Source organism: Chrysemys picta, chromosome 13 (assembly GCF_011386835.1).
Source record: "Chrysemys picta bellii isolate R12L10 chromosome 13, ASM1138683v2, whole genome shotgun sequence".
In the NCBI taxonomy this organism is placed as follows: domain Eukaryota; kingdom Metazoa; phylum Chordata; order Testudines; family Emydidae; genus Chrysemys; species Chrysemys picta.
The window spans coordinates 22,073,239-22,097,132 of NC_088803.1; the positions used below are offsets into that span (position 1 = coordinate 22,073,239).

The 23,894-nt window shown below is 52.4% G+C and overlaps 2 protein-coding genes and 1 long non-coding RNA gene across 8 annotated transcripts in view; 2 read left to right on the forward strand and 1 right to left on the reverse strand.

The window, feature by feature from the left end:
• Positions 1-3,627, forward strand: part of LOC101946194 (von Willebrand factor A domain-containing protein 5A) — a 29,529-nt gene extending 25,902 nt beyond the window's left edge. For 3 of the 6 annotated variants that reach the window (XR_010592441.1, XR_010592443.1, XR_010592444.1), the window contains exons 15-19: positions 541-717; positions 1,878-2,014; positions 2,612-2,738; positions 3,160-3,321; positions 3,433-3,627. Coding sequence is in view for 2 of the 6 variants with exons in the window: in XM_065566538.1 (XP_065422610.1) it covers positions 541-717; positions 1,878-2,014; positions 2,612-2,738; positions 3,160-3,239 (521 nt within the window). In the remaining 4 variants the exon portion in view is untranslated. Of the gene's footprint in view, positions 1-540; positions 718-1,877; positions 2,015-2,611; positions 2,739-3,159 lie in introns of all 6 variants that reach the window. The other 3 variants (XM_065566538.1, XM_065566539.1, XR_010592442.1) reach the window with 2 other exon arrangements.
• Positions 3,483-9,149, reverse strand: LOC122173497 (uncharacterized). Its single transcript, XR_006173946.2, has 3 exons — positions 9,016-9,149; positions 5,981-6,159; positions 3,483-4,614 (listed from the first exon to the last, which is right to left on the reverse strand). It is a non-coding gene; the product is annotated as an uncharacterized LOC122173497 (long non-coding RNA).
• Positions 9,150-12,174: 3,025 nt separating this feature from the next.
• LOC101945917 (von Willebrand factor A domain-containing protein 5A-like) overlaps positions 12,175-23,894 on the forward strand; it is a 44,316-nt gene continuing 32,596 nt past the window's right edge. Inside the window, 1 exon segment of the mRNA XM_065566541.1 lies at positions 12,175-13,250. The gene's annotated coding sequence lies outside the window, so the exon portion shown is untranslated.

The following is a 23,894-nucleotide window of genomic DNA, read 5'->3' on the forward strand; positions in this document are numbered from 1 at the left end:
GGAGCAGCCCACGGTGCCTGGCCCATCCCAGCCGGGAGAGTGGGGCCTGTGAGATGTACAGACAGACAGATGGACCCAGAATCAGAGACTCAAACAGATGGGGGCAGAGAATCAGACAGTCAGACCCAGCCGACCCCCACAGGCAGGGACCAGAGGGGCGGGCACATCGCTGTCATGAGCAGGCCTGTCTAGCGGGGACCTCTCGCCCCCCCCCCCAGCATCCTGCCCTCATCTATGGGGTGCAGCACCCGCACCCCCTGGGGCTGGATGAGGGGTCCAAGCTGGGGGAAAGCTGTAGGGGAGGGGCTAGATGAAGGGGCTTCCAGCTTGGGGGGAAGGGGCTGGGGGGAAATCCTGACTCTGAGGGAGCTGGGGGGAGAGGAGGATGGGGCTGGGTGTAGGGGGTCCCAGCTGGGGGGGTATGGGGAGGGGTCCCAATGGTGCATTGGCTCTGGGAGGGGGGGATTTCCCTTCCCTCTCTTAGCTTGTCTCTGTCTGTGTGTCTGTCCGTCCCTCTCTGTCCGTCCGTCTCCCCCCCAGGCTACGGGGCCGCACCCCACATGCGGAAGATGTGCTGTTTTGTCACCGCGAACTCCAGCGCCCCCATGGCTATGTCCTGTTCCGCCTCTCTGCCCATGGCCTGGACCCAAGGGTTCTCCGGTGTGTCCATGGACTGCGCCATGGCCTGCGACTTTGACGACAGCTCGGATGTGCCAGGTGAGAACCACCGCCCTCCCCCGGGGCACTCACCCCCAGAGCTCCCCGTGGCCAGTACCAGCTATCTCCTCCCCCGGCACCGCTCCTCCTGGCTCCCTCGCCATCCCAAAGCTCAGCCGGGGGAGCCCCCGACACGAGGGCAGGAAGTCCTGCACACACGGCGCCCCACCGGAGACCGTGCCTTAGAAAGGTGAGGGGGGCAGGGGCTGGCAGTCAGGACTCGGGACGGGCGGCAAACCCCAGGATGACGCTTCATCGGGTCAGACACAGACGTGCCCTGACGGTCCCGGAGCTGGGCAAGTGTTTAACAGTTACATAGAAAGTGAAGGAACTTCCTGGGCAAAACACTGCTGTGACGCTGGGGGAGGGGGAATCCACAGCTGAGTTTTTTAAGTGCCGTGACACAAATGATCTTGCAACAAAATGAAAAAAATAAGGATACTCCCAGGCAATAAATTTTGTGAAGCTGGAATTTGGAGGTTGAGTTTGTATCAATGAGCTAAGTGGCGGGGGGGGGGGGGAACTGGGCAGCAGAGGGGGTAATCAGTTGCTTTTTAGTAACAGAAATGTCGCTGAGCAGTTTTCTCTGAAATGGGCACACAGCTAAATTCCCAGACAAAAATACCTTGTGAAGCTGCGCCCAGCCTTGGATGTTTGTACAGGTGAGTTCAGGGGCACAGATCGTGGTTGGCACGGTCTGGTTTCTAAACGAAGAAGCCCACGAAAGGCAGCAATTTTAAAGTTAAGGTTCCCCTTAAAACCTGAATTTGAAGCGTCTGGAAATACAAACTTGCTGTAGCCCAGGTAACCTTAACTCTGCCTCATAACCCTGGCCCAGGCATGGTTATAATATCTTATAGACTGTGTAACATCCCGTCTCCCCTATACCCTTAGACGCATCTGTGTCTCCACGGACATAGGTCAGTATCGCGGGTTTTAGTACAGGATGGTCCTGAGGTCAGATTGTATTTCAGAAACACCCTGGGGTTATGAGATTATTGACTGTGACTGAGACATTCATGGGTGCAGAGGAGCAGATAAAGGATGCCCATGGAGGGGCAGAGTTAAGGTTGTTCGTTGTCCCCTAGCCTGGACAGGCCATGTTGCTGTTCTGTACCCATAACCCCGTGCAAGAGCCATCTCACCATGTCTCTCCCTAGAGCGGGCACCGGAGGAGTCTCCCCTGCTGAGGCTGGTGTCTCTGCAGAATGCCGACGGCTCGTGGGACCTGGACCCCCGGCTGGCCGCTGTGTTGGGGGTGAGCGAGACGGATGCCAGGGGTAGGATGCCCAGTAAGGTGAGTGCAGGGTGCAGAGGAGAGGGGAGAGACAGGGGAGGCAGGTGCCATGAGTTGGGCCTATTGTCTGCTCCTAGATGAGACTGGGCATGACCCAGACTGAGGGGTCAGGGTCTAAGAGCCACTGGATCAAATTACCCCTCAATCTGGAGCCCAGTGGGGGAGACAGGCCCACAGCGGGAAACTAGGCACCCCCTTAAAGGGGAACGGAGCATTGGATTGAGGGGTCCCAGGGCTGGGGGGGACATGGGGAGGCCCAGTCTGAGTCCTCTCTGGGGCTGTCTCCCTACCCCCGGGCATCCCACCGGGCATCTGGGTAGGGAGTCCACGGTGCTAGAGTGTGGGGGGCTAGGAACCCTCTGAGTCTGGGGAAGGAGCGCTGGATTGGGGGGTCCCCAGAGCAGGGGAATGGGGGCAGCACTGGGGGGCCACAGGGGTCCCTATGGCGGGGGGGGGATGGGGGCAGCGCCGGGAGGGGAGCAGGGAGCTCCCCGGGGCGGGGGGATTGGCAGCATTAGGGGGTAGGGAGATGGGGGCAGCGCCCCGGGGAACAGGGGCTGGGCGCTGTCTCAGGCTGTCTCTCTCTCCCCCGCACAGGACGTGGCCCCCGGTGTCTGGGCCACAGTGCTGGCTGTGGTCTGGCTGCACGGCCGGGCCACGGGGCAGCGCGATGAGTGGGAGCTGCTGGAGGCCAAGGCTGTAGGCTGGGTGCGGGGCCAAGCAGGTGAGACGGGAGTTGGGGGTCGGGGGCAGGGCCCAGGTCCTCTACCGGAGAGCCCCTGCCCCATAGCCCAGCCCCCCCCCCCAGACCCTATGTCGCACAGCCCCCCCCCCCCCCCGAGATCCCCCAGACCCCCAAGCCCACAGCACCAACCCTACTCCATGGGACCCCACAGTCCAGCCAACCACAGCCCTGAGATCCTGTACCCCATGGGTCCCAGGGCCCCCTGCCCCCCCGGCATCCTAACAGCCTCTGGCTCCCCACCCAGCCCCCTAGAGGCCTCCAGTCCCAGGACAGACAGGCTCCCAGCCCCCTGCTCCCCGTCCCATTCCCCCCAGCCCCCCGACGTCAGTCCCCCGGGCTGTGAGCTCTCTGCCCTTTGTTCCTCAGGCTAATGTATCCCCCGACCCTCTTCTCGTTGCAGGGCCCCAGCTGAGCGAATGCCTGGAAGCCGCCAACACCCTGCTGGACTGCAGCGTTGGCCCTGCTGTCTTCGGGCTCTGAGCCCCCCCCGGATCCTGTACACCTTTCCCCCCCCCCACGCCCCCCCGCAAGCTACCCTGGGCCTCCAACCCAGCTGAGCCCCGCCAATCCCCATACTTCCCCAACAAGCTACCCTGGGCCTCCAACCCAGCTGAGCCCCCCCCGATCCCCATACTTCCCCCACAAGCTATCCCGGGCTTCCAGCCCTGCTGAGACACCCCCCCCTCGCCACCGCCCCATGGATCCTAAATTAAGAGCAGCCAGTTGGTTTGCATAAGTTTTACGAAAACAGTTTAAATTGACCCTGTAACTTACAGTGGAGGAAGGTCGTTGTGCAGACAGGCCCTTGGTGCTGTGGGCGGAGACTGTCTCTGCCAGCCCCTCGCTGGAATAAAGCAGTTCCCTGGGATTGTCTGCCTGGCTTTGGCTGGGGTCCCAGGGCATAGCGCTTCCCTCAGTTGCCCAGGGCACTGGGTTCCCAGCAGTGTCAGGGACTGCCTGCCCTGAGCGGGTGGATTAGCTCCCAGTTCCGGCTTTCTGGTGGGGCAGAGCAGCTGGACCCAGACGCCAGGGCGGCTGGCAGGGGCCAGGAGGAGCCCCGGAGGGCGGGGAGCATGTGGGGTGCAGGGGGCAGACATGGGGCATTGCCCCAGGGCAGTGTTTAGCAGGACGTTTTAGCTCTGGGTCTGTGCGGACCCCTGATACCCCCTCACTGGTCTCTGCTCCACCAGGAGAAGGAGCTGCCAAGCCTGGAAAATCAGTCCTTGCTCGGCCGCTGTTGGGACACATGATTCCCATTCAGATACCTGGGAACCGGGCGTCAAGCCCCCCAGCAGCTCGGGAACCCCCGACACTGCCTGGAGCGAGGACCCAGCAGCATTGTAATGGGACAGGGAAGCAGCAAACGCTCTCCCCCCTTCTCACGCAGTCCCCCCAAGGCTGCTCCCGTCTGTGAGCTGACGCCGACAGTCGTGTGGGCTCCGGCAGCCGAATGTCTTGTGCTGAGCCCCAGCAGCTGCGGTGCCAGGCCCTGCTGCTGCCAGCCCAGGGCATTGAAATTGGCAGGAAGAATTCTAGAGAGAAAAGACGGGGGGAGATTTTCCAGGCCCAGATGGCAGCCGGGTGCCCAGCTCCCCCGGACCGTCTAGAGAGATGCGGGTTGTTATCCTGATGTGTAACAGCGATAAACCCAGAGGAGTTGGCGCCCAGCCCAGGCCTAGGGGTGGGCCAACCCCCCACCTCCAAGCCTAGGAGCTGGTTGGGGGCAGACGGAATCCAGGCTCTTTGTAGGTCGCCAGGCAGAAAGCTCCATGAAGGTGAAGTTCAAGGTGAGGGGCGGTGCCGGGATCCCCACAGCACGTGGTGCAGACCCCAGAGACTCCCTGTCTCCGTGACCCTGAAAAGAAATACAAACCCATTCAGCCAGGAAATGCAGAGCATGGTCCCCAAATGCCCTTAACTCTGCCCGCAGCCGGCACAGGATCTTACAATTCAGACAGAGGTGCCCAACTCCCAGTTCTGGCTCTGTCGTCCAACGTTCTGGCTTCCACGGTGTTTCTCAACCTTGCTCAGCTGCTGCTAAGCCCTGCGAGCTCCTGCTGCACCTGACTTCGCTGCCAGGGTCCCTACAGCCCTGCCCATGACCCCAGGCCCTGCACCTCCGGCGGGTGCCCAGCCTTTCGGCCCCAGGGGAGGCTCCAAGCAGCTGTCACAAGGCCGGATCCACTGCCTGTGCTCTGAGCTCCAGCTGGCTCCTTGTGGCTTTTACCCCAGGGCTTTGAGCAGTCGCCCCAGTTCAGTTCCCCACCCTGCCGGATGGGGAGAGAGGCCAGGAGCATGGGTCTCTCACTGGCCTGCAGCACCCGAACCCAGAGCTCTGGGGGAGGCTCCAGCCGCAGCTGTTCTTCTCTGGATCAATAACTCACTAGCCAGGGGAGCCGGGGATCCTGCTCTTTGCCCCCCGGGGAGCTCTGCAGGCTCGAGTCCCTCACTCGCTCTCTGGCCCAGCAGCTCCCCTTACCCGCTCCTCAGGGCAGCTCCAGGGGCGACACTCACAGTGCGGTCAGCGCACTCTCCTGCAGGGGGAGCCCAGATTCAAATCCCGTCTCCCCAGCAGGCGGAGGGGGATGGACCCGGGTCTCCCACAGCCAGGTGGGCGAGGAAGCATACCGATCTACCCCCTCCTCCCCGGCCTGACGCCAAACTCCAGGACGGTGGTCCGGCTTCGGGGACTAAATCCCAGTGTTAACAGATTTGCCTGTTACTTTGGGGTATGCTCATTTATTAGGGTTACATTTTGGGGGGCTGGGGGGATGTTTCTGTAATTCTATCAATGTTCTGCTTGTGTCACTGGTGTTTTCATATGGAGCTCTACTCCTCCCTTCTGCAAGTCCCCTGCAGGACCTAGGTTCCCAGGGCTGGGGTCCTCCAGCCCCAGAACCGGATGAACGAACACACCCACATTAACAGAGCAAGTCTGAGTGGACTGGGTCAAGCAGCACTTTCAAGCTGCCTCCCCTTACGTGCCACAGGTGCCGCACCAGAATAGAGTAAGCCTGAGCAGGCTCAGTCGAGCAGCACTTCCAGGCTGCCACCCTCGTATGTCACAGGTTCAGCACGTCCCTATCCCCACTTTCCCGTCACACTTGTACTGGTAGTAACCCACTTGATGAGCAAACCCCACAGTATTTTGGGGAGCTGCAGGGATCTTTAGCTTAGGTACGAGGAGCGTTGCTGCAGAGAGAGAGAGGGAGGGATCTCACCGCTCCATGAAGCTTGAACTGGTCGGGGTTCCCAGGTGGTGGTGGTAACTCAGGGTGCTGAGTGCTGGAGACAGACAGAGCCCCCAGCACAATCAGTCAGGAGAAGATGAAATCCCAGTGGGACTGATGCAGAGTTTGGATCCAGGCATCGGAACACACTTGAGCGTGGAGAGGGGTTTCTTGTAGGGAAACAACAATGGTTCAAGGGAGAACACTAGATTTGTTTATGGGTTAACGGATGACTTGGGCTGGGGATTGAGTAGCCCAGGCTGGCTGTGCCCGTGGGGCAGAGCCGGGGGCAGGAGGGAAGCAGGGGTCAGAGCTGGGAGGGAGCAGCCTAGGCTGGCGGGGCCTGTGGTGCAAAGCCGGCAGGGGGGAGCAGAACAGGCTGACTGGGCCCATGGGGCAGAGCTGGGGGAGGAAGGGGGCAGAGCTGGGCGGGAGGGGCAGGCTGGCTGGACCAAGGGGGTGACTCCATCCACCTGTCCATCCCCAAGAGACCCTGGTCCTGCTGTTGAAGAATTTGCCCTGGGCTGTTATTTCAACATCTACAGCTTTGGGTCTCAGTTCGAGTCCTTCTACCTGTGAGTCAGAGGGGCAGCGCAGGGAGGGGGCTGGTTGGGGGCAGGGCAGGCTGGGGTCGGGGTGTCCCTTGCTCCTGCTGTTCCAGCCCCTGACCCCTCGGCGCCCCCCGCAGGCAGGGCGTGGGATACACCCAACAGACCATGGCCGAGTTCCTGCAGCGCGTCCAGCAGCTCCAGGCCAACCTGGGGGGCACCGAGATCTTGGCACCAGGGCCGGCTCTAGGTCTATTGTGGCCCGAAGCAAAAAAAAAATTTGCCCCCCCCCCACCCCACCCCTGGGCTCTCACCCCCATCCCACCCGCACCCCCTGCCGCCCCAGTCCTGGGCTCCCTCCCCCCACCAGTGCTGACTCCACCCACGCCCCTCTCGCCTCCAGCCAGTCTGGCGCTGGCAGGGTCGGGTAAGCAACGGGCCTCCTGGGCCGTGCCTCAGCCCAGGGTCCCTCCAGCCAGGGCTCCCGCCTCCAGGAATGGCCGGGACCCTGGAGGGCAGAGCCGGGGTATGGCCCGGCATGGGGCTGAGGAGCCAGGGCAGGGTAGCCCCAGACAGAGTGGAGCCCCGGAGAGCAGGATGCGGGCCCCGCACGGCGGCGCCCCACCCTCTATGGCCCCACTGCTGCTTCTGGCCGCCCTGCCGCAGTCCCTGGGCGGCTCGGGCCACTTCACCCAGCCCTAGCTGTGGCGCTGGGGGGGCGGCCGCCCTGCGGCATCTGCAGGCAGCTCCATGTGCCCCGAGGGGCAGGCCCCAGCCCGAGTTTCCCCTGCTCAGAGCCTGCCCGGCCCAGCCACAAGGTGCGGGCGCTGCTCCCCCACGGCGTGAACCACAGTGGCCCCAGGGCAACACGCTGCTGCTGCCACGGCCGGCCGGCTCTAGGCTTTTGCTACCTGAAGCAAAAAACGACGGCCAGAATGCTGCCCTTGAAAATGTGCTGCCCCAAGCACGTGCTGGGTTTGCTGGTGCCTAGAGCCGGCCCTGCTTGGCACCGCTAAGAGCCATTTACCGCAGCCCCTGCCGGAATGGGCACTGGTACCGGGGGCAGCAGCAGGGCAGCAGCAGGGGCTCGGAGAGGGGCTGGGGGAGCCAAGGGAGGTTGCAGGAGCCACTCAGAAGGGAATGGGGCCAGGGAGGATAAACTCAGAGATTTTCAGGCCAGAAGAAATCATCCTGATCATCTCATCTGGCCCCAGCCCCCCACCCCCCTGTGACAGCTCCAGCCCTGGGGCTGAGTCACCAACGCCCCCAAACCCTGACTTACAGACGTCAGGTCCCAGAGCCCCCCTAGTTACACCTGTACAAACCAGCAAGTGCCCCGGCTGCCGAGGGGGATGAACCCCCCAGAATCTCTGCCAATCTGATGCTGGGGGAAATCTGTTCCCCACCCCACATTTGGGGGTCAGTGAGCCCCGAGCATGGGGGCAAGACCCCCCCAGCTAGCCCCTGGGAAGGATTCTCTGCTCCTCGGCTCGCTTGAGGAGGCTGTTCCTGAACTTCCCGGGGGGAGACCCTCAGAGAGGGGCAGGGGGCTCTGGGGGCAGCTGACAGGGGCCCAAGAGGGGTGCTTGGAGAGGGGCTGGGAGCTGGGGAGCAGGTGATGGGGGCTTTGGGTGGGGCTCAGAATAGGACTGGGTCAAAAAGAAACCAGTGTCCCTGGGGGTGTAAGCAGGGCGTGGCAGGCAGGAGCTGGGGGGGCACCGCTGTGTAGAGCTGGAGGGCAGCACTAGGTGCTGTGCTCAGCTCTAGGGGGCGCCCTGCAGCCAGAGGCGACATGCGGGGGGTCAGGAAGGAGCTCCCAGAAAGGTGCCCACAGCAGCTGGGCAGGTTAGTGTTTCCGGGGGCTGGGGAAGAGGTGACAGGTAGGGGTTGGGGGTCACAGAGACAGGGGAGAAGGTCAGGGGTCCCTGTCTGTCACACACACACCCCCGCCCAGGGAATTGTCTGGGAGAGGAGCTGGGGGGGGTCTCATGGGGCTGGGAGTCTCTGGGGTGGGGGTCAGTGGGGCAGGTTCTCTGGGGGCTGCCCCCATTCCCAGGGGGAGAGGGGTTTCCAGGGGGATTTGGAGTTCCTCTTCAGAGCCTGCACCCCCAGCCAGAGCCTGCACCCCAACCCTCTGCCCCAGCCCTGAGCCCCCTCCCACACTACGAACCCCTGGGCCCCACCCCCACCACATATCACCTCCATATTGCTGCACATAACAAAATTCATTCCACACATGCATGTAACATTGCTCCATACGCTCTCGGGGGGGGCCCGTGTCACCTGCGCCGCCGCTGGGCCACCTCGAGAATTAACATCCAGGGAGGGGAGACTCTGCAGGGATGAAGCCCCGAATCAGGGGGATGGGCCCAGACCGGGGGTGGGTGCGAGGGGGACCCCGGACACAGGGGGACAGGACCCAAAGAGGATGGAAGGAGCCCCTGGACCTCTGGGGGGCCAGATCCTCAGCCACTGTACCTTCCCCCTTGTTCCCTGTGCAGCGAAGCCCCGAATCAGCTGGAAGGGAAACTAGCACCGCCCCTCCGCCAGGGAGAGGCTGCAAACTCCCCACCCTCAGCTACTGTAAACCAGGGGCCGTCTGCAAAGTTCCACCCACCCACTGGGAGCCAGGGACCGTCTGCAAACCCTTCGCTCCACACAGCCCGCCACCGGTGCAGTGGCGCTCAGCCTTTCCAGACCACTGTACCCCCTTTCAGGAGTCTGGTGTGTCTGCCTTACCCCCAAATTTCACCTCACTTAAAAAACACTTGCTTGCAAAATCAGACATAAAAATGCAAACGTAACGTGTACAGTGTATAGATCAGTATAAACAAGGCATTGGCTGTATGAAATGTTCATTTGTACTGACTTTGCTGGTGCTTTTTATGTCACCTGTTGTAAAATTAGGCAAATCTCTAGATGAGTTGAGGTATCCCCTGGAAGACCTCTGTGTATCCCCAGTGATAGATGCACCCCTGGTTGAGAACCACTGTGCTAGGGCATGTCTGCAAACTGCCCCCACACACACACACACACTGAATTGGGGCTGGGGGTGTCTCCAAACTGCCCCTCGCTCCTTCCTGACCCTTTGCTGCCCTCTGGGGGCCATTTCACTGGCAGGCCCACTGTCCATCCCAGCCACGCTGCCTTTCCCAAGGAGGGTCCGACCTGCTAGACACGCATGACCTCTGTCAAGTGCACCCCAGGGGACCCTGAAGCCCAGCCCTGGGTGGGCAGCAGGTTTCCCCCCAGAAATCTGTTTGATGACACTAAAAATCACAGTGTCAATCCCCAGGCCGCCCTGGCCTCATCACCCATCGGCTGTCATTTGTCAGATACAAAGGCCTGGGGGATTAAACGGATTTGTATTTTTTATTTATTTATTTGTTGCTATTTCTGACACATTTCATTTCAGACTCATTGGCACATGCTCCCTTCCCTCCCCTCTTCCTACCCCCAGTAAGACTCACCATCCCTTTGGGACTCATGACCCGCCTCTTGAAGCAATGGGCTCAGGCTCTCTGCAAACACAGGCACCGTTGGTCACACTTGGGGCAACTCCCCGCTCTCACAGCTCAGTTGGCCAGGAACAGCAGGGGCCCGCGGAAAGCCCAGGAGCTGCAAGCAGACGGGCTGCAGGGACGTGTTCTGCAGTCACTCCTGGGGCCAAGGGAGGCATGTTTGGGGCTATGGAGTGGAGTCTGTGGTTACTACCTGCCTGGGAGGAGGGTGTCTGAGCTGGCAAATCCAGAGTGGGGACCCAGAAAGGCCCAGGGGAAAGCAGTGGGGGAATGTGCTGCAGGTGTCCCCCGGAAGCTGCCATGGGGAGTGGCTAAGAGGAGCCATTGGGCCAGAGAGCGAGCGAGTGACACTGGAGCCTGGTGCCTCAGAGCTCCCCGGGGGCGGGAGAGCAGGAACCCATCCCCTGACTAGTGAGTTATGATCCAGAGTGAAACAGCTCCAGTGGTATCCAGCTTGAGGAAGGGATCGCTCAGTGGTGTGAGCATGGGTCTGCTAAACCCAGGGTTGTGAGTTCAATCCTTGACGGGGCCACTTAGGGATCAGGGGCAAAATCAGTACTTGGTCCTGCTAGTGAAGGCAGGGACTAGACTCAATAACTTTTTGGGCTCCCTTCCAGAACCAGCTCTAGGCACCAGCAAAACAAGCACGTGCTTGGGGCGGCACATTTCCAAGGGCGGCATTCTGGCCGTTCTCTTCCAGGAGTTGAGGCTTTTGGGTGTTGCAAGGAAAAGAGCACCGGCCCATGTGCTTACTTGAGGTTCACGAGTTTACTGTACAATTGCCCGCTAGAAAAGAGAAGCTGGGCGCATGGAAAGCTAGAAGGAGCTCAGGTGCTGGGAACAGAGCCCGGGGTTGGACCAGACAAACTTCTACAGGGTCTCATTCTCTTTAAGATCTTGCCATCCTTACTAATGGGACTGACCCTACTGGCTCCGGTGGAACAATTTGTGGGGTAAGAATTACTCAGGCTAGTAAGGGTTTGCAGGGCCACTCTCAAAATCCCAATGGAGCTGAAATCAAGAACCTCTCCGAGCGCAGACCTCACTGTTTCCAATCACGTTTGTCTCTCTGGACTCGAATCCATGTAGGGTTTAAACGGAAATCGGTACCGTTTCCAATCTAACCAGTTTGCATCAAACTCAGAAGCCCTCAATCCTGAATTTCGGGGGTGTGCAAGGGGCCAGCACATCTGGAAAGAGGAGAGCACATAGGGGCTAGCACAGACGTGTCAGCCAATGCAGGGTCCCTTCACTGGGATACCTTGTAACCGCAATGGTTTATAATGGCAGAACGCAGTCAGGCATCTGAGGGGAGAGATCAAACAGCTGCTTTATGTACCTCCAGAGTGAAGTTCAGCGTGACAGCTAGGTCCCACGTGCATCCACCCTGTCCTCTAAGCAAACGTGGACTGGACCTTGGCAAGGCTAACACAGAGTTCAGGATATTTCACACTCGTGTGTCTGGATTGAGAGAGAGATTCCAGACCGGGCGCTCCTAGGGAAACCTAGGGGGACCTGTCCATACAAATAGGCAGCGTACACAGAGGGTCAGGCTGATGTACCCAGCCCCATTTCTGCCCCACCATCACAGCTGGAGCCCAATTCCCCCAATCGCTCTGTATGGCTGCAGCAGGCTGCCCTAGCCAAAGGCGCCTGATCTGACAGAGCAGTGTCAAAAGAAGACATGACTAAAGAAACAAGGAATGGTCATAGGGTCGGGGCGTAAGGACACTTTTCCGGAAGAGGCAATCTCCTCTCTCGCTGCGTCTCTGTATTTCTGCAGTACCCCGTTGCAAAAGAGATTCTTCTTTAATAAGACAAGTTGCCCCCAATAAACCAAGTAACGAATCCAAGCCCCATCTTTCTTTTGAATCTAAGAGATGCCCTTGGAATGAAGTTAAAGAGCCATCATCAGCCATTGCTGAGCAGCGTGGAAAACAACGCAAATCAGGGGCTGTGCAAACATGAGGAGAAGCCAAAAAAACGGGGGGCGGGGATTTTTTGCTTGGGGCAGCAAAAAACCTAGATCAGGCAGGCCCCACATGGGTTATAATGAACTAATCACCTTCCGCTGCATTAATGCGATAAACATCCCAGTTTGCTGAACGGGCCAGAGTCTCCCTGGTGTAAATCCGGAGTAACTCGAGTCTAGTGAAAGCAGTTACGGTGACTTTACACTAGTGGAGGATTTGGCCCCAGGAACAATTCGCTCCATCCTTTGGGTCTGATGCAAACCCCAATGCGCTTGTCCCCTTTACACTGACAGACACTGTCCTGTGAGTCTGACACAGAGATGGGCCCCAGAAGAGCCAACGTGCCAGGTCTCCGAGGGGAAAGCGACTCAGAACAGGACTCACTCCGGATTGGAGTTCACAGATGAAGTGAGGGATCTCTGCACCACAGGCCCAGCAGGGCTCTGGGCAGGATGCAGAGACATTGCCAGGTAACGGAAGGGTTAAAACTGCCGGAGGTTTGTGTTACATTCACCAGTTGCCAGGTCTCCTGTCTGAGCGGGAAGCGGTGTGTGTGTCACTGCTGCCCCCGTGCAGCTGCCAGGAGAAGGGCAATTCCACAGCCTGGGTTTTTGCATGATCACAAATTGGTTTTGTTGTAGGAGCAGCAGTGATCTGTATGCTGTGTATAACTGTGCTATGTATAACCTGTATATTCAAAAGGTCTGTTATACTTCCCCCCTCCTCCCCCTCTTGTCTCCTCTCCCTCTCTGAATGCCTGTGAAGTGGCTTTCCCACTCCCCCTCCCCCCTGGGATGCTTGTGGGATGAATGGGCTGGTTGAACAGCTGCAAGATCAGAAGAGCTCCAAATAGACAAGATGTCTGGGACTCTAATTAGGCAGCGATCACACACCCAATGCATGGACACTGCATGGACACTGCCCGAGGTGGAGTGTGACCAACCAGATGCAGCCAAGTCATCTCTAGTCGCAGGCCATGAGGAGCAGGTCCTTAGAAGGGGAAGGGGCCATATCCTAGCAGTGCACTCACAAGCTTGTACCTCCCGTGAAGGCCCTTTGCCTGGACCGCCTGGCCAGTGGTTCGCTGCGTTGCATTCCATCGTGCCTCGGGCAGACTTACCTTCATCACACCATCCATTGCTGCGCTGTGGGACACTTACCTTCAAGGATCCTAACATCTCCAGTGCTGTGCCTGTCCTGGGAGCGTGAGTATGCGAGTGTGAGTGCGACCCCCCCACCTTCTTTTCAGCTTAGCTATCAGTATAATAAACGTGCTGCTTTCTGCCAAACTCTGGTGGGTCATTAGTCCTCCCTAAGCTTACTAGCTGGCCCAATTTCGGGTAACAGTTTCATTTCACTGTGTCTCACACAGTAATAGCGGGCGGTGTCCTCTGCAGGACGGTCTCTAGACAACAGCAAACCAAGCACGTGCTTGGGGCGGCATATTTTCAGGGGCGGTATTCCGGCCATTTTTTTTTTTTTTTTTTTTTTGCTTCAGGCGGCAAAAGCCTAGAGCCGGTGTAGCCCTAAGGATTAATCTGCTTGTCTGTATAAATATATCTTTCTTATAAAATGAGTATTTGATTTATTAGATTTATAGATTTTATATTAAAAGTAAGTTTAGCTGTAATTCAAGAGACCTACCTACAGGCTAAAACTCTGTATGTTAAGCTAATGCGTAGTTCACACCTTTTTGAGACCCTTCCCAGGAGAAGTAAAATTAGACAAAACACCCACGCAGATGTTTAGAGACCTTTACCTAAACCAATAGTAAAATGGGGTGGAAAATGAGGGGTTTTGCCCACATTTTAACGTATTTACCAAAAGTGCGTACATACCTGTCATCCATACACATATACATGCTAGCCTATGGGGTAAGTACCCTAACATTTCTGTGGGGGAAGAATGAAATATGGGCATAAGAGGGAGAATTTCCGATTAAATACCTTATAAAAAGGCAGGCAGCTTGCCATTAAAGAGGCAACCTATCCACCTTATCTGCTCCTGTCTACTCTTCATTGCCTCCACCTTTCAACTACGTATCAATACTACTCATCTTCTATACGGCTATTAACTATTAATAGGTCGTTCTTCATTCTTTTCAAGACTGTAAGTTAAAATCTCATTTATATTTTATTTAGCTAATAACACATAAAGTTAAGTTAAAAAACAAATAACCCTGCTGTAGCTTCCTTTACTAAAGGTGTAAAAGACGCCTAAGGTGTTGCCAACACCAGATTATTATCAAAACAGGGTGTAAGTATTAATCAATGTTTGCAGTTTATAGTCTTATATTCTCTTAAAAAACTGTAATACAAGTGTAACTCTGTAATTCTAACTGTTTTGCCATTTACTTACTATCTTCATTAATTTTAAATCTCTGTGTAAACTTCCCATCACAACCCCAAATTTCCTTTTATAAACTCTGTAAAGTCTAATTCAGGACGAACTCTATCTTCTGATTAAACAAATTGGTGAGCCGAAACCCATACTAATTAATATTCACAACAATAATAATAATTATTAAAATATTAAAATTAATAAAAGTATTAATTAATTAATTAAATTTAGTAGATAAATTAAATCAACACAACTAACACATCCCAAATCAGGCTACAAGCTGGCGAGCCAGGCAGGAGATTCGAGGAGTGTGTGACAGGAATAGGGTGACCAGATAGCAAGTGTGAAAAATTGGGATGGGGGTGGGGGGTAATAGGCGCCTATATAAGAAAAAGACCCCAAAATTGGGACTGTCCCTATAAAATCGGGACATCTGGTCACCCTAGACAGGAATTTTTAGGGATTCCAGGCATCCTTAGACCATTAGGAAAATCTCACCTGAGGCGCTAAGTAAATGGTTAAAATTTCAGAGATTTATAAATGCTTGTCTCTGGTAAGAGTAGCCACCGGCTTAAATTTCTTGTGACTGCGGTTTGGCTGTCGTCCCAGTATTTCCGGTTGTTTATTGTGGTTTTGACTTAGAAATTTAATTTTAAATAAAGTTTGTGATTAAAGTAATATTGTTTAAAGTGATACACATGTTTAAGGGGTTTTGTAAAGGTTAAAGTTATAACGTATGGTACCGATAAGATATTAGCAGTAGCATTGGATCCGATGACCTACACTAGTCGTGGCGGGGGAGTTGACAAAGCAAGGTATTAATCGGCGCCAAAAAGGCCGCAATCAGTCAGAACTTGAACAGTTCAAAGATATCTTATCTCAGTCCCCTTGACTTCCCCGGACTGCACCACTGATCTGTCTGCCTCAGTATTCCCCCAGTATTTGGCAGGGGGCGCCAGCGCACGGGCCCCGGCCTGGCCGGCAGGAGCCTGCAGAGCGCAGCCCTGCCCCTGCCCCGGCACACAGAGAGGCAGGGAGGTCTCACTCCCCTGCGTGCTGCAGCAGGGCGGGGCTTGTAGACTCCGGCAGCAGTCGCCGGGCAGAGAGCCCCCCCCTCCCCTGTCCCCCTCCCCTCGACCCGACCCGACCCGACCCTAGGAAGGGGCCAGAGGGACTGGGAGGGACCTGCCTGCTGGATGCTTCCTGGGAGCTGCTCCAGGTAAGCACTGCTGGGCTCACCTGGCCCCCTGGCAGGTCCCTCTGGGGGGGGGCTCCCCTCAGCCCCACTGCCCTCAGCCCCCACTCTGACCCTGTTCCCTCAGCCTTCCCCGCAGTCCTCCCTGTGCCCCCCAACCTCAATCCACTGCCCTCAGCCCCCCTGACCCTGTTCCCTCAGCCTCCCCCACAGTCCCTCCCCTCCCCACTTCCCCCCCCCCCCCCCCCCATCATCTCACCCTGCATGGATGTGGAAATCTGTCCCAGATTCCAGGCTGTCGTTAGTCCCTGGGGCAAAAGATCAGCAGAGGTTTACAAACGGAAGTTTGCAGCCTTTGCTCAGACCCAAACATTTTCACTTAAAAAATAAATAAATAAATACCCAAACCCATCCTGACACCCATCTGCTCTGTCCAGATTTGCTGTTATCCCTGTTGAGGCCAAAGTGGTTTGAAAAATTAAAAATCCTTGACACCATTGTGTTGCCTCCCCCTGTGTTGCTTGTTAATCTGATGGACCTGCCGATAATGAATAAAGATGAATGCCCTGGGAGCAATGTGTCAGACAGACAGTTTGTGAAGTAGGAATGTGAATGCTGAAGCCCTCACAAAATGAAGAGGCTTTTCTTAACCTGAGAACTGAAAAAGAGCCAGATACCCTGCATGGGTTTGAAAACGACAAGAGCCTAGCGACTGACCAGAGCAGCATCAGGTTTGAAGTGACAAGGAGGGTCTGTGTCATGAAGTCTGCATTTCCACTGAGGACTCTTCCATTGCCAAGGTAGCGCTGGCGCAGGTCTGCTGCCCGGCACAGCAATGCTCAGAGGTGCCAGTGAAGACCCAACCCACTGCCCTCAGCCCCCACCCTGACCCTGTTCCCTCAGCCTCCCCCGCAGTTCCCCCTGTACTTCCCACCCCGAACCCACTGCCCTCAGTCCCTGCCCTACCCCAAATCTCTTCTTCAGCCTCTCCTGTCAGCCCACCCCCATCACTCCCCCTGCTGTCCCACCCCCTCAACTTCCCCCCATTCCAGTCCTGCTCCCCTCTGTCTCATCCCCTCCAGACCCTGTCCCTCTCCCCAACCCCCCGACCCTCCCCAGCCCAGCCCCATTGTCTCCCCCGCCCCGCCCCACTCTACGCAGCTCTCTACCCTGTCCCATTCATGCTCACCTCAGCCCCTACCCTACTCCCCCCATCCCAGTCCTGTCCCATCCCCCTCAGCCCCCCCTGACTTTCCCAGTCCCAGCCCTGTCCCCCTCAGTTCCTCCACCCTGCTTCCCCCGGTCCATCTCCACACACCCACCGACTTCCTTGACCTCCCTCCCCCCAATCCCACTGCCTGGACTCACCCCCGTCCCACTCAGGACATGCAGGAAAAAGAAGCAATGGGCTTAAATTGTAGCAAGGGAGATTTGGGTTAGACATTAGGAAAAACTTCCTAACTGTAAAGGTAGTTAAGCACTGGACAAATTACCTAGAGAGGTTATGGAATAGCAGTCATTGGAGTTTTTTTAAGAGGTTAGACAAACACCTGTCAAGGATGGTCTAGTGTTGTTATTACTCAGTCCTGCCTCAGTGCAGGGGTTTGACTAGATGACCTGTTGATGTCCCTTCCAGTCCTACATTGCTGTGATTCACACTGAATTGCCCTGTGTCACTGTCTAGTAGTAGTGGCACACAGTTCTCTGACATGCAGGTTCATAAAATTGTAGTTAATATACAGTTTAGAGCATAGCAGTTTTAAAGCTCTGCATGTTCAGACCAACTGAGCTGAAAATTGTGATCTATGGTATTCAAAACTATTAAGATGTGGGCTGAAATAAAATCAGCATGAATTGCTCAACAATATCAATGGAATCAGCATTGCGCTGCTATATATTGTAAAACATTATAGTGAAATCTTGCAAATATTACATAGCACACCACCTTGCCCAAGTGGTAACTAAGCATAACATCTTCCTGTTTCAACATTCTTAACTTGTATCCCATAGCTCCTAAAAGTTGTTTTTTTTTCAAACACTGAATACTGCTAAGTTATGAGTTTTAACAGTTTTTTTTTCTTTTAAACCACAGCACTGAATGTTATTCTAAAATTGTTTTCCAAATATTCTTAAACTCCCAGTTTATCCCCTGCTGATGTTCATTGTGAAAAGTATTGCAGGTCTAATAATAATATTTGGCACTTTTGTAATTCACTGTCCAACATGTGTTTTGTGCCCTCCTCTGGTGGATTTTTAGAGGATAACTGTATAGCTACCAACTAAGGGAGTTATATCTTGAACTCAAGTAGTAGAAGCTCATGCTTTTAAGTCTGGATGGCTCGGGTTCAATCTTTGGTGACTAGCTATGATGGAGGTTGCTACACTTATAATCCCCTTAATCAGAGGTTCTGAATATGCTTTGTTGTAGGCAGAGCTAGCCTATAGTTAAGCAACCGAAAATTTAGAATGGGAAGTGTTGAAATGTTGGGAAGCCTTATAATTTTGCCAGTCTGGAACGAACATCCCATCTGAGGGATGGGGGCGGGGAGAGAGGAGAGTGAGACAGGACCAGGATACTGGGACAAGGAATCCTGAGCAGTAGGGGGGGCAGTTGAAATCAGATGAGGAGCTGGGGCGGGTTAGACAGCAATAGGATAGACATAGACTGGAGGGGACGGGGAAGAAGGGTCTTGACTACTAGAGACCACTCCATTCAGGAGCCTGGGATAGACCCAGGATTCCTGAGTTTCACAGTTCCTCTTCTGTCAGCAGATATCTGTGAAACCCAGTGGCAAAAAAAGTGTCTCATCCCCCTATAGAGCTGATCTATCACATATAGGATGACAACCTACTGCGTCTGCCATCACTTACTCCGTTAGCTCAAGTGGCAGGAGTCTGTGCAGTGGATCTAAAGGTTCATCGGCAGGGTTGGAGCCATGCAAGTTTCACGATGATTCCACATGCCAGAATTTCTGGGGCAGTTCAGTTTTGATTTTTATAAAAAAAACTGGGGAAATGCATACAGAAATAGGGTGACCAGATGCCTAAATAGGGGAATCTCAAGCAGGAGTAGAGAGGTTATTTTATCTCTGTATTTGGCACTGGCGCAACCACTGCTGGAATCCTGTGTCCAGTTCTGGTGTGCACAATTTAAGAAGGATATTGATAAATTGGAGAGTGTTCAGAGAAGAGTCACAAGACTGATTAAAGGATTATAAAACATGCCTTATAGTGATTGACTCAAGGACCTCAATCTATTTAGCTTAACAAAAAGAAGGTTAAGAAGTGACTTGGTTATAGACTGTAAGTATCTACATGGGGAACAAATAGTTAATAATGTGCACTTCAGTCTAGCAGAGAAAGGTAGAGCATGAGCCAACGGTTGGAAGTTGCAGCTAGACAAATTCAGACTGGATAGAAGGCATACCTTTTCAATGGTAAGAGTAATTAATGATTAACAATATACTAAGGGTCATGGTGTTTTTCTAAAAGCTTTTTCTAAAAGCTATCCTCTAGGAATTATTTTGGGAAAGTTCTATGTCTGTGCTATACAGGTGGTGAGACCAGGTGATCACCGGATCCCTTCTGGCTTTATAATCTCAGAACTAGGTACATCAATTCACATGCAAAATTCTCATTGAATTCAATAGGTGTCCTTGCCCTGTGGCTTGTGGTTCGGGCTGCAGCAGGGGCCGTACAACCCCTCTCGCAGCTTCCTAGGGCCCCCTCTCGCAGCTTCCGAGGGCCCCCTCTCATGGCTCTGTGCACCTGTGTCTGTCATTATCGTCCTCTCCCCTCCCCCCACCCCGCTCGCCCAATGTGTCCTGATATTTCACTCTTGCGATCTGGTCACCCTACACGGAAGCAGTATCCCAGCTAAAACAGGCCATTGTCAAGGCTCCGGTGTTGATCACTCCAAATCCTGAAATACCCTATCATCTGGAGGTAGTGGTGAGTTTTAATGCATTAGTGGCTGTGGCCTCACAAGAAAGGCATGGGAAAATCAGACCAGTGGTCTATGCCTCACGATTAATGTCATCAATTGAGCTTAAATATAACAATTGTGAAAAGTATCTATTGGCAACCAGTTGGGCCATACAACACTTTTCTTTTCTAATTGGCCTCAGCCCAATCATATTATACTCATCGCACACTCCCCTTCAGTTTTTACTGTCCAATAGGGTAAAAGATGGGCAAGTCTGAAATACTCACCTAGCCCACTGGGCATTACTACTGCAAGGGGAAAATATCGCAGTCAAACCTATTAGGACACCATCCTTGTTACCAACTGCTCTATTGTATCAAGGAGAGCCACACATGTGTTCCAATTTTAATCAATTGGATCTAAGGGGGAAGCAAAAACAAAAGTTCTTCCAACCTTTAATCCAGGAGACAGATTCCATTAATGGGTATAATTTCTTTGTTGATGGTTCTAGTTATTACCATCAAGGCAAACCCTGTACCGGGTTCGGAATCTATGCAGTTCCTCCCGAGGGAAAAGGAGAGCCTTGGGAGAAGGCATATTCAATATGCACTCCACATTCGGCCCAATATGCTAAATTAGTTGCAGTGGCTTGTGTGCTGGAGTACTGTGTGCAGTTCTCCATCACCACCACATGCCAAAATATCTGTCTGTTTTCAGACTCTGCGTGGGTATGCAATTCTCTCACAGAGTTTCTACCATGCTGGGAAACAAATGGGTTTACATCTTCTGATGGCACACCTATTAGGTATGCACCATTGATAAAATATATCCATTGGTTAGCAGTAATAATTACTATTCCAGGACAGCCGATTAAAGTAAAAAAAGTGAAAGCTCACTGGAAATTAAACCCTTATGCTATAAAAAATGAGAAAGCTGATAAATTGGCCTGAAAAGGAGCCCGATCAGGGAAATTTTGGGAAGGAAAAGATCAGGAGTATTCAGTTACTACTCCTAGTCCTAAATGTCCTATAGCTGCAACTAAATTGGTACAACCCGATATACCAGATTTAAAAGATGTGCAAAAATTGGATAAGGACATAGTGAGAGTAATCCTGGAGCTTTCCAAAACGGGAAAAGAAGGGTCATTAACAATAGACCCTTTGTACAAAAGACATAAGCAGCAGTTACAAATAGTAGATGGAGTTCTCATGTATACAGGAGGTCCTTTCCCTGTGTGGGTAGTTCCAGCTCACCTACGGAGGGAAATGATGTACATGGTCCATGACACTCCTACAGGAGGACATCAGGGAGTGGACAAAACTGTCCAACGTCTTGCATCTGTAGGGTGGTGGCCACTTCTTAGGATGGATGTGCAACAATATTGTGAAAATTGTCTGGCATGTGCCCAAGCTAATCCTACTCCATCCAAAAAAAATGCGCCACTAAAATCCCAGGTGTAAGAAGGTCCTTGGATGGCTTTGCAGATTGACTTTGTAGGTCCTTTGCCAAGGACTCAAAGAGGTAACCAATATTTATTGGTGATTATGATCCTTTCTCAAAATGGGTAGAGGCATTTCCTCTTAAAGCCAATACTGCAAAAGCCACTGCCAGAGTCCTAGTAGATCAAGTCTTCTCTCGCTGGGGAATCCCTGCAAAGGTAGAATCAGACCAGGGATCACATTTTGTGGGACAGTTCTTTAGGGACTGTCTTAAATTAATGGGAGTCCCGCAAAGACTGCACATCCCATACAGACCACAGTCATCTGGGATGCTGGAATGAACCAATCGGACTATAAAAGTGATGTTGAGGAAACTGCTTGCTGCCAATGGACGTAACTGGGACACTCTCATGCCTTTAATTTTAATGGCATTGAGGGCAACTCCGGCTGCATCTACTGATAAAACACCTTTTAAAGTGATGACAGGCCAAACAATGCGATTACCAAAACATTTAATTTGGCACACTAGTGGCACTCAATTAGAGAAAATAAAAATGGATACCTACCTGCAAAATCTGCAAAAACATCTAAATCAAATCCACTTGCAGGTAGCTGCCAAATTGGAAAAATCCAAACATAAGGCAAAAGCTTACTTTGACAAAAACCAAAGAGAGAATACTTGGGAGGTAGGAGACCAAGTAATGTTGTTATCATATAAGCCACCAGAACGTGGATTGTGTAACCGATGGATCGAACCTTTCCAAATCATTAATAAACTCAGTTCAGCAGTATATAAGATTAAAGTAACAGAAGAAAAGTATAATAAAAATAAAATTTACCATGCTAACCAGTTAAAGCTGTATTGATCGTCCAGGTCGCAGGAGCAACTTCCTCCCCAGGACTTAAGTGAACAGCATCAGACAAAATTGCAACAACTGGAGCCCAGCAGATTGCAACCATAAAATTAACATTAATATTTCTGACTTATTACACCCTTATTGTTGCTATAAGGGTCGGACTGAGCCAAAATTCTAAGTCTGGGACTAAACTATTGCAACCCCAGGAAACCAGACAACCCAATCGTGCTCAATTGCCTGAGCACAAGCAACAAAACATACCAACAAAGAAGGAACGGACTATTTCACTCAACCCGGAAATTATCAACAACCCGATTCAACAGGTTAAGGGAATTAGAGGGGAGAATGTTACTTTTAAATATCAATTGATGGGAGTAACTTCATTGCCCTCTAGTGGTTGAAAAAAAATGTGGGCCTTAAATAAAAATTCAAAGGGAGAAGGGTGCAAGACATCCACAACAAATTCAACGTCCCTAAAACATGGTATATCTTATAAAACTTGAAAAAACAAAGCTAGCTGTAATAATTTGATCACAGGGGAAAGTTTAATCTTATATAAGCTTGAATATGAGGATCAAGGGCAATATGAGGTACTCATTATAGCTACCTTTCAAACCAAAACAAAAAGCAAAAGATATGTACAAAATATAACATTTGAACTTAAGGTTGAGAAGCCAGTTATTAACTATGATTATGATCATTCAATATCAAATAATGTAAATTGTCCATTGTTAAGCCCGGGACCCGCTAGTGGTCTTACCACAACACCCTTAATAGGGAAACTGATTAATCAAGTTCAATTTATGCATATTCCTGTAGTGCTGAATTTGTCCAATTGGTACTTAGGAAAATGTAGCTACTGTCAGCATACTAATGTGGCTTCCATTTTCTCAGTACAACTTGTGGATAAAATTGTAGCCTATCAGCAACAAGTGCAAAATATTGTTCTGTTAAAGAATAAAAAAATCCCTAAGTCAAAAACTCCTAAGAGAAAGCATAGCTTAAATCTCCTTGGAGGTTTAGGATCCCTAACAGGACTATTTGGTACAGAAATGTCAATTTGAAACCAGGCGGATATTTGAAAAATCCGCAAGCATATAAATTATGTGTTAAAAGAGGAAGCCAACCAAGTGGTCAATCCAATGTTAAAACAAATAAAAAAATTGGCACAGAAAAAACAATTTACTGTCTATAATATGCATAATATAACCCAATTGTTTAATGAAACTCAACAAAAAATTAATCAGTTAATTAATTCAAACAAAATCAGCAAAGGGATCAACATTTGGAAAAAAAATTATATGCTCTGCATATGGGGAATATGTTGTAAATACTATTGTTGATGCATTACGATCCTTAAGACTAGAAGAAGTTCCTGACTTAATTAAGGATGAGCAACTGTTAAATTGGTACTGCCCTAAATGTTTTCAAAAGCTAAAAAAGGAAAAATCCACTTGTTTGGATTCATGCCAGCATTTGTCAGTGGGTGCTATAAGAAAGATAGGATCTGTGACACCTCACCCCAACTGAGACAGTTGTTCTCTTTCAAAAAATTGTGTAATGGCACAATCTTTGTATGTCTCATTCACGGTCTTGTTACCGATGTTTAACCCAGACAGGGATGTGTACAGGCAATTGGCTACTATCCATTCTATAGGTCACCTCGAAAATGACATCTACAGGGAACGCATTAATGCACCTCCCCTGGTAGTCTATCACACTCCAACTCAGACCTGGAAAGTGCCACAGATGGCCTGTTGTTCTAAGAAAGGGCCTCAGTATATCTGTAGGTGTAATGTGTTTAAAACAGACACTGTTTTGTGTGAACTACAGGGAAAGAAATTACAGAATTCATCATCGTCATGCCTGGTGAGGCTGACCACGTGGAAAACACCAATGGAGAGGGTGACCTATGCAGGAAGTAACCAATTTTGCGTGGTTACCAACCAAAAAAGGTACCAATATGGTCCCTTGGAGTGTCCTGTCACAGAGCCAAATTTCTGTTTTACCCCAAAGCAGCCCACGGTAATAGGAAATCAAGCTATTTCCCCTATTCCCACTTTTGAGAACATTACCATTATTCAGTCCAACCCCGCTTATCAGGATT